Source organism: Strongylocentrotus purpuratus, unplaced genomic scaffold (genome assembly GCF_000002235.5).
Source record: "Strongylocentrotus purpuratus isolate Spur 01 unplaced genomic scaffold, Spur_5.0 spur5_scaffold_14, whole genome shotgun sequence".
NCBI classification, from domain to species: domain Eukaryota; kingdom Metazoa; phylum Echinodermata; class Echinoidea; order Camarodonta; family Strongylocentrotidae; genus Strongylocentrotus; species Strongylocentrotus purpuratus.
In genome coordinates, this window is record NW_022145599.1 from 7411787 (window position 1) to 7424964 (window position 13178).

At 37.4% G+C, this 13178-nt stretch overlaps 1 protein-coding gene across 1 annotated transcript in view; it reads right to left on the reverse strand.

Moving 5' to 3' along the window:
• LOC577656 (4-aminobutyrate aminotransferase, mitochondrial) overlaps positions 1–13178 on the reverse strand; it is a 30278-nt gene that overhangs the window by 12596 nt on the left and 4504 nt on the right. The window contains exons 3-6 of the mRNA XM_011681071.2: positions 12314–12346; positions 9450–9567; positions 4640–4689; positions 927–1007 (exon numbers count right to left, since the gene is read on the reverse strand). Of these exons, the coding sequence (XP_011679373.2) occupies positions 927–1007; positions 4640–4689; positions 9450–9567; positions 12314–12346 (282 nt within the window). The remainder of the gene's footprint in view (positions 1–926; positions 1008–4639; positions 4690–9449; positions 9568–12313; positions 12347–13178) is intronic.

Genomic DNA, 13178 nt, shown 5'->3' on the forward strand with positions numbered 1-13178 from the left:
CTGAATAAACATTGATCAAGTCTGTATGAAAGCCAAAAGAAAATTCATCAACTCAGCATTTTTTAAATTTCTTTTCAATGTCTGGTTTGCTGTTAACATACATCATTAATTGGCCAGTTCACACACAGAAGTTTATCAGTTCAAATATATCTGATCACCAGTCATTACACACGAGGATTTTTTTAATTTTTTTTAAATAATAAATTTCCTTTTCAAATTTTCATCTAGTCATTTTTTTTCTTTACATTTTCCACGTTCTTCAAATGACAAGGACATTTATGTGTTTTGTTATGAGTATAATTCAAAGGCATAATATGATACAGGGATGAGTTAAATTCAATGAAGCAAGGAGCTTGTATTGGGTACACCTGAATGACTTGCATGATACAAAAATATTTACATGTTGATAAATGGTATATAAACTTTCAGCCTCGGTAATTACAATGTGTATATTCCACGCCAGAATATTTATCAATGAGTTTATTGAGTTGATAAAGGATAACATTTTAAACATCATCAAACTGCAAGGTTACAACAATCCCCCCCCCCCCAATAAAAAAAGAAAATGTCCAAAATCTCTCTCGGTACCTCATTTGATTGATAATCTAAAAAAGATAAAAGGATGGCCACAAGAAAACATGGTCCTTCTTGATGGAAAACTAGACTTTAGACTTTTGTGCACGAATGAAACGGTAAACCTCTGCATTTTGTATTGCAACATAAAGTACAACTTGTTTTAGGAAACTGTTATATAAGCTCTTATACCACATAGATAAGTATGTACACATATATTTAGGACCTTTATTGCATGCAGCTATACTTTAATCCCCACTTGACGTTCTTTTTTTATGTACCATACACAAAATCGCTGCAATAAACGTTGTTTCCCATATAAAATGTGGACGAGCCCTGTTTGATCGACTTACAGAAAGGAGAGCATCTTCCATACGGCCAGGATATTCAGCAGGTGGGAACACTCCAAGGGCTGAGCGGTTTATCATCGAAATCTAAAACAATAACAAATGAAAGTTCAGGATATAATGACTTAATATAATGTACAGAACCTGCACAGAAATACACAATAAATCAAAAGATGTAGTAGTAGCAGCAGGAGGAAGAAGAGGATAAGAAAAAGGAGGAGGAGGAGGGGGAGGGGGAGGGGGAGGGGGAGGGGGAGGGGGAGGGGGAGGGGGAGGGGGAGGGGGAGGGGGAGGGGGAGGGGGAGGGGGAGGGGGAGGGGGAGGGGAGGGGGAGGGGAGGGGAGGGGGAGGGGGAGGGGGAGGGGGAGGGGGAGGGGAGGGGAGGGGGAGGGGAGGGGAGGGGGAGGAGGAGAAGGAGGAGGAGGGGAGAAGGAGGAGGAGGAGGAGGAGGGGAGAAGGAGGAGGAGGAGGAGGAGAAGGAGGAGGAGGAGGAGGGGAGAAGGAGGAGGAGGAGGAGGGGAGAATGAGGAGGAGGAAGAGGAAGAAGAAGAGGATGAGGAAGGATGGGGAGATGGTGGTGATGAAAAAAAAAAATTAATTGTGCATGTTATAAAAAGGTGTGATTTAGTTCAAGATTGGGTAATGCATCCTGTAATGATTGCTCTTGTTTATGAATAGCATATCATAATACACTGTCACTCCTGACAGCCAGATGGACTCATACTGTGCATGTATCTTTTCACATAGAATTAATGCCTTTCTCTGAAAATATATCAAATATAAATTAAAACGAAAGAAATCACGATCTTTATTTATTTTTTCATTCATTATCTAACCTTTAAAATGAATTTTATGATACACATTGTACATTTGTGCATATTTAAAAAACAGTTTCCAGGTGATATCTCACCAAAGTCGTGACACACAATGAATCAGAAGTAGACACGTATTCAACCTTTGATCCTCTTTAGCTAACATGAACAAAGAATAATGTACAGGTGTTTGTCAAGCCCCGGCACACACCTTTGATCCGACTATAGAGTAGACAATTTTTAGAAATGCATTAATGAATCATCATTAATGATCATTCACGTACACCATGTATTTTCAATGATTTAGGTTCAATTATTGTACCAAGATCGAGCGTCATGCCTGACAAACCAAGTGTGCTTTCTATTATGTTCGTCTCAACTACTGGGATTCTTCGTAAATAACATGGCGAAAATTCCTTACATGGAATCACAATCAAATGGTTCAAAGTTCTCCCCAACTTGTCCTTATTCTATGTGTACATGTTTTTGCAATACCCCTCAATCTACATACCCCAGCCCCTCAACTTACATGAAACCTGTCAATTCTAATCTCTTTTTGGTATATAATATATTTTCCCTGAACTTGAAGCCACAGCCCACATTATATCTCAGGGTTATTATTCAATAGTAATCTGGTTAATAATGACCATAATTCTGTAGTCCTATATACATGTATATATGACACTTCATATCATGTCTACATTGTATTCCTCCCCCTCTTGTAGTTTCAGAATATCATGTATGTATCCCATACCTGCCAACATTTGAAAATAAGAATTAGGAATTTTTAGCACGGTATGCCTTCGAAAATAAGAAATCTCACTTGCAGCGGTAGCGTAACTGGCAATACGCGGTATATCTGTACCAAAAAGCGAATACAAAATTGGCTGCTCGATCATGCAGCCATTCAAGGCACACAATTCAGCTTTAGCGCAAACAAAATAATGAAAAAAACTATATATTCTGGTTATTCAGGTCCTACAAATCCAGAAAAACGTAATATTCTGGATTATTTGTAAGGGTTGGCAGGTATGGTATCCCCTATAGTCTCCAATAATGTGATATGAAATCTTCTCACTGCATCAACTTAACAATGGACTTCATAGATTCATTGCAGTACAGTGGGAACACCATCATGATCCAGGGATGGTATTTTTCCAGCAGAAACGCAAGGTCACTGTTTTCTAACCCTTTCAATCAACCAGAGAAAGAATGTTGCCTCCATTTACATTTCTACTTGTCTAAAGGCAACCAGGATAATGGATTTTGTTGGACGGAAAGCAAATAGAGGAAGCTCGGAGGATTAAGGGTATGCTGGTAAAAAAGGATTGGGAACTGTAGGCTGTTGTGTGATTACAGACGACATGAATGGAAATATAAAGATGAAGTCACTGTGATATGGAGGAGGAGTATATAGAGAGAGAAGAGCGGGAATGAAGAAAGGGAGGGAGAGAGGGGAGGGGTGAGAGAAGAGAGAGGAGAGAGGAGAGACAGACAGACAGGTCAACAGACAGATAGACAGAGGCCGGGGAGAGAGAGCAAGAGAAAGAGACAGAGAGAGAGAAAAAAAGAGCGAGAGAAAGGGAGAGAGAAAAAGGGGAGAAAGAGAGGGGGGTGCTAGAAGGAGGAGATATTGAGAAAGGAAATAGAGAGATGGAAGATGAGAGAAAGTGAGTGAGAAGTTCAGGTGTAGACAGAGTACAAACATACACAGAGGAGAGAGAAAGAGAGGGAGAGAAAGAAAGAGAGGGAGAGTTAGAAGCAGACAGGCAGACAGATGGGGAGAAAGACAGAGAAAAAAGGGAAAATGAGGGATAGTTGTACATAGGGAAGAGGAGAATAGGGAGAGAGGACATATCAAGCGGACTTAACCCTGAGCAAGTAAAGAGAAGCACAATGACATTGATGGAGAAGGGGAAGCTAGGAGCATGAGAAGTACTAATGCATCAGCTGACTGACATACGATACGTCAGTCTATTTACACTAGCAGTGCAGACACAAAGCAATCTTGACAAACATCGACCCTGGATGTATTGTAAGCATTGCGGCTGACGGCCCGGCCATAAAGCGCAAGATGGGCATTAACGTATATCGTTTTGAATAGATATAACTCCTCCCTGGTTCTCATCAGCCAATTTGATCATAGTGTTTGGAACGAACAGGTTACCCCCTCCCCCCTCTCCCCTCCCCCCCCCCCCCCCAAAAAAAAAAAAATGGTTGCTGTGAATTTACTTTCTTTTGTGGGTAATATAATGCAGGATTTACACCGAAAGTGGTGACATAGACATTTTTTCTTTAGAAGTGCTTCTTTCTGTTACATGAATAGGATGAACATGTTCAAAATAACACTTGTCTTTTTTTCTTCAGAATTTATATTTATACAGTAATAACGGCAAAAGCCAAACTCATGCAACAATGCCTTTATACTTGATTTCCTTTTGTGCTGGGTGGTGATGTCTGTTGTTAATTTAATAAAACATACATGTATGCCGGTTTCTATAGTCATTCTGAAGTCTGCACAACAGCTTTTTTCATACATTTTCACCTTTAAAAAAAAAATCACTACAGATATATGTTTAGCGCCAGAAGGTCATCATGATTATTAAACTCTCTGTAAAATGATATGAGTTTACACCCTTCTGGGTCTCAACATACAACAAGTTTGAGTAAATTATTCAGTGGTGAATTACATGATCATTATATGAATTTACAGGTAGTTCATTATCATTATCACATGCAGTAGCAGCACTAAAATTTGTCTTGAACACTGCGATACTAGCTGAGATAGAACAATGGAAAAGAAGGATGAGGAAAAAGAAAGAACTGAATAGCATTTCAGAAATAATGAACTTTGGAAAGCTTCCAAGAAAAAAGAAGAAAGTTGTTTGATACAGTTAGGTCACTTACAGCAAGATCTGGATTTGTAACGGCTTCCAATAGAGCTGGATGGTTGTACCCTAGAAAATGGAACAAAAGAAGAAAATATTATTTATTCGATAGAGACATACCAGTACACAAATGCAATAGGTATTGGATTTTACTTGTTTTGTCTTTTTTGTTCCATTCCTTGTTGTTTCATCTGATCTATATACATGTATGTATCACAATTTCTATTAAAAGAAAGAATTGATGAAACAACTGGAAAGAAACAAGAAAAATCAAAGTAAAATCCAACACATGTACTGGTATTACATATTTCTATGTTAATTGCTAAATAATTAATTAATATCAATTAATTAACAAGATTTCAGTTCAACATATCAATAAATTAGACTAATAAATAAAAACTTATACCAGGTAAAAATCTAATGGATAGTTACAAAGTGAAAGTGTATACAATGTTGTAAATTTGAATTTTGAATGCATTATTACAAAAATGATCTTATTAACCTTTCCCGTCCACCACAAATTTTAAAAGTTGTTATAAATGAACTTTCGTGAGTGGAATTTTGACTAGAATCGCTTTGTTTTGTTGATTGTATATAGGACACGAAATATCTTCCCAATACAGCGTATATAAACTTCACGATAGATGTATATCTTTTCCTGTTTCAGGAAGGAAAACATAGACCTTGAACATATTGTTGAACACTCAAAATCTATGACAGGGTTTGCAGTCCATAAGATGCAAGAGGTTAAGAGGTTAAAGCACAAAATAGCAAAAAAACAGTTGTCCTCTTCTATTATATGACAGAGCCCTCCCTACATGTACATGTACTGTACATACATGGAGAAAATCACAGAAGTCTAAATAATTGCAGTTGTTGACTATCATAATAACATTGCATTATTTCTCTCTACGGATACGTTTATTGGGTCTTGCCACTAGATTTGTACATATCGTACCCCACTATCATACCCCACTATCGAACCCCACTATACGAAAGTGATTTGCGGGATGTCGCGTTTATCGTCTCTTCACCATTCAAAATAAAGGCCTTGTGTCTGCACGGCTGTTTTGACCCGGGAAGCAGACAGTTTCTCGGAGGTCTACTAGACACATATGCTTGTACACAACACATGGCGCGTGCTAGCTTCAGAACCGGAAATTAACCTGGGTTGTCCGATTTGTATGTGGGGTTCAAAACAGCTTTGCGTTTATCATCTCTCAGAAACGTGATTCTGGCTGTATGTCACATACAAAACACACCTTTTTGCGTCTTTAGATGTGCCCATATCTAAAGACCTTTAAGCCCCAGTCCCATATAAAGCCGGACCAGCACGGACGAGCACGGACCACTCCGGACCATCCCGGACCATGGTCTGGGGTGATCCGGGATGGTCCGGGATGTTTTGTTAAAAAAAGTGTGATGCTTTAAGCTACAGTCCCATATACGTCCCGGACCGTCCCGGACCATCCCGGACCCCATCCGGGGTGATCCGGGATTCGGTCCGTGTTGACACCGTGTTGGCACCGGGGTGGTCCTGGATGGTCCTGGGCGGTCAATAACTCACTCCCGGACTGCCACGGATCAACACGGACCGCCCCGGCGCCACTACGGATGACCCCGGACCCAGCACGGTGGCTACACGGATCACCCCGGATCAAACTTTTGTCCCGGACCGTCCCGGACCACCCCGGCAGTTTTTGACCGTCAAAAACATCCGGGGTCGACTCCCGGACCGCCCAGGACCATCCAGGACCATCCAGGACCATCCAGGACCATCCAGGACCACCCCGGTGCCAACACGGTGTCAACACGGACCGAATCATTGTAAAGCTACACAGTATTACTTGAAGTATTGCTTAAAATAGTAGACACCCTAACACCACGTCACACCAAATTATATGGAATAATACATGCAGTTACGCGTGACACAGTGTGAGAGTGTCTGCTTTTTTCCCAACTTTTTAAGCAGTACTGTATACGAGAATCACACAGCTATATGATAAGTACCGGGGTAATTACTTTTTGCCTAGTCTGAACATAAAAGAAACGTTGTGTAACGCAACGTCTTATAGCAAAAAACGCCTGTTTGAGCATCTATAAAGAATCAGGTCCTTCTCCAGTCTGAATGGTGTATTGTAACAAAATCATATAACTGGGCGGGCTGATAGGCCAATTTTGTAATGTAACCAAATTTAATACATAAGTCTTTGTGAAGTGCCTAATTACAAATTATTTCATTCACCTGATAAGAATAATAGTCAGAATGGAAACTGCATATATTAAGTGTTGATCGGTAGGGAAAGCCATAATGTTTGTCCAACCTGGCAACATCTAATGTATGCAGTTCGGATTCTGTCTATTGAAATACTATTATTCTCATCATTCTTTTGTCATGTGTGAATTTGAAATGTTTGTTAGTTACATATTTGTAAAAATGCACAAGAAAAAGAAAATCAAACAGAAATAAATAAATCAAATCAAATCAAACCAAATCAAATAGTTTGTATAGAGGCGCTTTACAAAGACATATGCATTACATTTGGTGACATTACGAAAATAGCTAGTCTATTGACCCCATCAAAATTATTTACTTTATACAATATAATTTTCTAGTCTGAACAAGATGTTAACTTTTCTTTATACGAGTTTCATATAAATTTAAACTAGTCTGATCAGGCCAAGGTTGATTTAATCCAGGCTCCTGGGTATTTTCTTGGTTGATGTAATCTACATTTTATTCTTTCAATGCACTCCATCAATCTTGGTGTGTTTGGACAGCCTCATATCCAATCAATACAGATACATCTCCTCAATAAGGAGTGTAATATCGGAGCATTCCAAATCTTGCATATTAACAGGAGATGGGCTTTGTGCCTTGCATTGGAATTCTACATGTTTATACACTGTACTTAATTGTGCTGATACCTGTAGCCATGATAATTCTAATTTCTGCATAAAAATTAAAATGACATCATGCATGTATGTACCGGTATGTGTGTTTTCATAAAATATATATGTAAACACAACATTATCTACATGTATTGGGAACTATGTACAATGAAGGACATTGATTATATGTTGAAAAGTGTGAGTTGATGCTGTTAACGCTCTTTAATAGAAGATGTGTTAATTAGCTTATGAACTAGAAATTTTAAATTCCATGCTTGCAATAAATCAAGTCTCTTGATCACAAACCAAGCATACAAGTACTGTACAGTGTACATATGCATTTACAACAGTGTTCATTCAATTATGCCCAAAAAAAGTATTTGAAGGGTGTATTTATCTAATTCTACCAATAGTGATACCTCTTCCTTGACAACAACCTTGAAGGATAAATACCTGCATTTTAATTCATTATTATAGCACATTATATACCTCACTTAAGAAATCCAGCCATCTGATTGGTCGAATTGCATTCATAAACTTCAACTGTTCCTGTAAAATTCCCGGTAACCATGCATAAAACATTTAATATTTTTAATAACCATGGTTATTAAAAAAATAGGTCAGCCTCCATGGTTACCCCATAGGTTTACATGTTAAAAAATGGTTTGAGCGATCGAGGATACCGTATGTGTGCGAAGGATTGGTCGGTAATTTCAATACAATTGAATCTCGATCGATCTTACCGACAATTTTATCTTGCATTGTTGACATGAAGACGAAAATAAACTTCCAAAAAAAAAAAACAACATCTGCCGATAGATCTTGATCTAAGTTCGTGCCAATATGCATTGCAAAAGTAAAAGAAGGGTGCTTTTGCGAAGCATTCATCACGCCAAAGCCGGTTTCAATCCATTTTAATGTATATATTGTACAAAACTGCCAAGCATGTGAACAGCGCGCGATGGCCGAGTGGTGTAAGGCGTTGGTGTAAGATTCATCACCCGTTGTACGCAAGAGTTCGACTCTCACCTTCGACAAAAAAAAAAAGTATTTTTTATTTTTTATTTTTTAGTCTATTTTTTTTCGGCATATAAAAGTATTAATGACTGCTTTAATATTCGAGAAATAGTTGTTTTCATACGCTCTCGGGAAGGTTACAATTGGGCTATTCCCCTCGGCAAGCCTCGGGGAATAGCACAATTCTAACCTTCCCTTGAGCGTAATAAAACAACTATTTCTCTCAAAGCAGTCATTAATACTATACTATATCATATTTAAGTTTTCATTTAGATCTAGAGTGGTTTTAATCTTTACTTCAGTGGAGAAGACTAGCGAGTTCGGCAAGGAATACCCGAGCTAGCGAATACAGTTCATTATAGCAGATAACTGTATTATGAACCCTGGTGCCCGAGATGAAATTTGATTATATCTTAATCACATCAGATTTGAAGCTTCAAGGTGGCAGGTTGGAGACTGGTTACCAGACACGTCTCAAGAGGTCACTCCAGTGTTCTGTGCTGCATGCCATCTTCTGAATACTGATCCCAGTCTTAATTCTAACCAATCTCTCCCAGATTTCTTTGGATTTGAACTTTCATTCATCTTTTCTTTTTTTATAAAGATGAAACGGTTAGAGACAAGAAAGATGCTAGATCTTGCTACATTTACCTAGTGCTGTAGTTTGAGTGTATTTAAACTGCAATATCTCTTTGTATAAGAAAATTTGAAGCTCATAGTTTGACTACAGTATAGCAAGCAACAAGGAACCGATAAATCAAGAGCAAAACATGTTTTGGTGATCAGTACACTTTGAAAACAGGGGAGCACTGGTTCTTGATAGAAATGGGTCAATGTACATGTATTCCTGATTCTGATTCCTGAGACAACCTCCAGACCTTAATGTCTGGGATTTTGACAAGAATAAAGGAGGAACATACCAAGAGGAACGGATGAGATCTGATTGAAGCAGTCCAGGTATCGATTGCCATCGACGTCTACCAGGAAGTTACCCTTGCTTGCTTTGTAGTCTACAAACATCTGAATGGTTGCCGTGTTCTGTAGGAGGAATATCACATCGAACCAGGGGTGATAGTGAGCACTAAAACAAAAAATAGGGTTTTTTTTTCCTTCCCCTCAACCACGAAAAAAAAATGGCATTTAACAACATTCCCCTCCTTTTGAGTAAGAAAATTGGGAAAAATCAGAAAACATAGAGAAAATAAGAGAAAAATCGTGAAAATAAGGATAAAATCGGAAGAAAAAAAAATAATGGGGTTTATTTTCAAAATGTTCAAGTATTTTAGATACCGGTGCATGTAATACTAAATTGAACATATTTCATTTCTAGCCCACAAATAAAAGGCTATTGTATTAAAAATTAAGGCTGTATAAAGGGTCAGGTCTCAATCTATTACAATAATACATTCAAATTATCCAAATTAATTATCAAAAAAGACTGATCCATATGTACTGCTCATGCATTAAACAGGTAATCTCTTCTATTAAGCAGTTTGTGCTTCATCGAGCATTAAATTCAATGTCACGAATCAGATATTGAACAACTTTTCGAACAAAACAAGGTTCAAAAGGGATCTTCAACAACGTTTTGTGATTAAACAGGTAACCTCTTCTATTAAGCAGTTTGTGCTTCATCGAGCATTAAATTCAATGTCACGAATCAGATATTTAACAACTTTTCGAACAAAACAAGGTTCAAAAGGGATCTTCAACAACGTTTTGTGATTAAACAGGTAACCTCTTCTATTAAGCAGTTTGTGCTTCATCGAGCATTAAATTCAATGTCACGAATCAGATATTTAACAACTTTTCGAACAAAACAAGGTTCAAAAGGGATCTTCAACAACGTTTTGTGATTAAACAGGTAACCTCTTCTATTAAGCAGTTTGTGCTTCATCGAGCATTAAATTCAATGTCACGAATCTTAACAACTTTTCGAACAAAACAAGGTTCAAAAGGGATCTTCAACAACGTTTTGTGATTCAATTTTCCGTTATTATACGATGTTCAGACTAGGAATAAAAGGGCTTATTGTATAGCTCCATGCATGCAATGAATTGTAGCTGTCTGGAAATTCATACATACAGGTAAGGTCATCAACCCCTGTGAATGCTTGGTTTCACGATACAATGAGAAACCATTTTCAAGGGAAACAAAAAATGTGGTCTAATAGTAGAAAGGTGGTCTTTGTAGACAGGTGGTCACTAAAGCAGGTGTGACTGCATGGCAATAGCTTCTAGCTTCTTTATCTTTTACCTAGTGTAAAATACCAAAGCTTTGTATTTAATCACAGAACATATTTTAGCCTAGATGTAGAATAGCTTGTAGCTTAATATTTATTCATCACATTCTTATTCATTGCTGTGACTAGTGTGTTTAATAGTGATAAAAGACACGATTAGCATTAAATGCTATTTTCTGGTCCCATTTATTCTTTCAATGTTAAACATTCACATTTTATTGTTATATCAATGTATTTTTTGTTTGGATAATAAACTTCAAACTCAAACTCAAACTCTAAACTCTAAATCAGAGGTACATGTGACTGCTTTGTAGTTACCGGTACCGTATATTTTTCTAGTTTTTGAAAAAATACATTACTGTAATTCATTTTTACATCATTTATATAACGGGTATTCAAGCATTGGTACATTTGACATGCTGGGTCACAGTCTTGCTAATAAGCATGCATCTACAATCTACATCGGAACTAAAAGTTGTTTTTTATAATAACTGAGATTAAATAAGTGCAATGCAAAACAATTTAATAGCTGAGTGACTCTCCAAAATTTTGATTTTCCAGCTGAAAGGATTCCAATAGCTGGCGTATCGGTTTGATTTGACCATTCAAACCTGCACCATTTCAACCTTGATCTACTTCAGTTCGTCAGATATCGGAGAGGACCTAAAGCAGTCGGCAGTCGGTCGTCTGGTTGCTTACGAACAAGCATTTATGATTTCTTAGCAGTCAGGTAAAATAACCACCACCACCACCATATCTGTGTACACATGTACAGTATATGGGAAGGCTGAGAGGTGGGCAAATACAGATATATCCCCAGATATAAACATACAGGTACAGGTGCATACAGTATACGTGTCTATGTGCATTTCTCTGCATACCTGTACATGTGTATGGAAGGCAGACAGGAGAGTAAATACTGTATAGCGTGGGTCAAATGTAAATTTGCTATATTTCTAGACAGAGGTCAATCAAATTGAATAAACAAAATCCCTACCATTTCACCTACATGTACGTACAGTATGAGCATGCACTGCCTAGAGCCCGTAAAGCACATACACTGTATTTCCATTATAATAATCGATGAAAATTGAAGGTATATTGTGTAGGCCCTATATATATTCGCAGCAAAATATAAATATCCCTAGAGTATATGGACCCAATATTTATTATAACATTATTATTATTATATTATTATATTGTAGGCCTGCTAACCTCAATATTTTATATGTACACTATGCAAACATTGAATTTTTTGCGGCTCTTTTAATAACAAAGAGCAAAATAATTTCACCCAAAAATTGTCACATTTACATGATGTTCGCAAACATTTGAATGATTGTAAACCAATTTTGAACAAAATAGGGAACTTTTTGTGAATATATGTATACTCAATAAACCGAAAAACATACACGTAGGACAAAAGAAGCCCCTGGGTTGCATTTCAATGGACACAATCACTGAGCACTATACACAGTGGAAATTTGGAAATCTGCATTTGGAAATCGTGAATACATTTCCTAGTAAATAATATGTACATACCCTTGTAATACTGTCCATTTTCTTCAATAGTTCCTGTGGAGAAAAAAAAAGATAAAGAAGAAGTGCTATCAACCCTGTCATATTGCCTTGTATAGAGTCAGTGTATACCAATGTGGGGCTAATGGTACATGTAAATGGTTATTATTACATTGAAATTCAAAGAATTTACACAATGGATCAACATACATTATAGCTTTACAGTTGAAGTATTCATTGAAAATGCATTCAACACCAAACTGTGTCTAAATCAGTAAAGGCAGCAAGAATAACTTGGGTAAAATCTCAGGGTAAGAAGGAAAAAAATGTCACAAAAATGAAATCTAGGAAGATTTTGCAATTGAGTTCTTGCATGGTCGAACCCTTGTTTAAGTGTGCTGTATTGCAAATAACAATGGAGTTTCAATACCTAGAAATGTCTATTAAAAGATAAAAATATTTCACTTTAGTGTCCATTGGTGATGGGTTGCAAATGTCTAAACCTACATGTAAGCTTTTGCCTGACTTCCGGTAATTAAACAGTTTCATTAATAAACCATGAATTCTAGCCGTGCATGCACACTTGATTATAGCGTACCGGTACATGCTGTGCTTGACACAAAGTTGAAATCATCACAAAGTATGCATGTAGCATACTGTACATATATCGTATGACCATATTCTAAGGATAAAAAATTGTAAATGTACATTATAACATTTTCACACAAGGGCATATTGTCTATTCAGAGCCAGAAGGTCGTGCACACTGTGTTAAAGTACATGGATAATGAGTTACAAGTCCCTTCTGGTTCCAAACAGGTGCTGGAATACAGTCACCTCTAGCCAAAAGTACATGAACAACAGATCAAGGATTCAGTGACACAAAGAC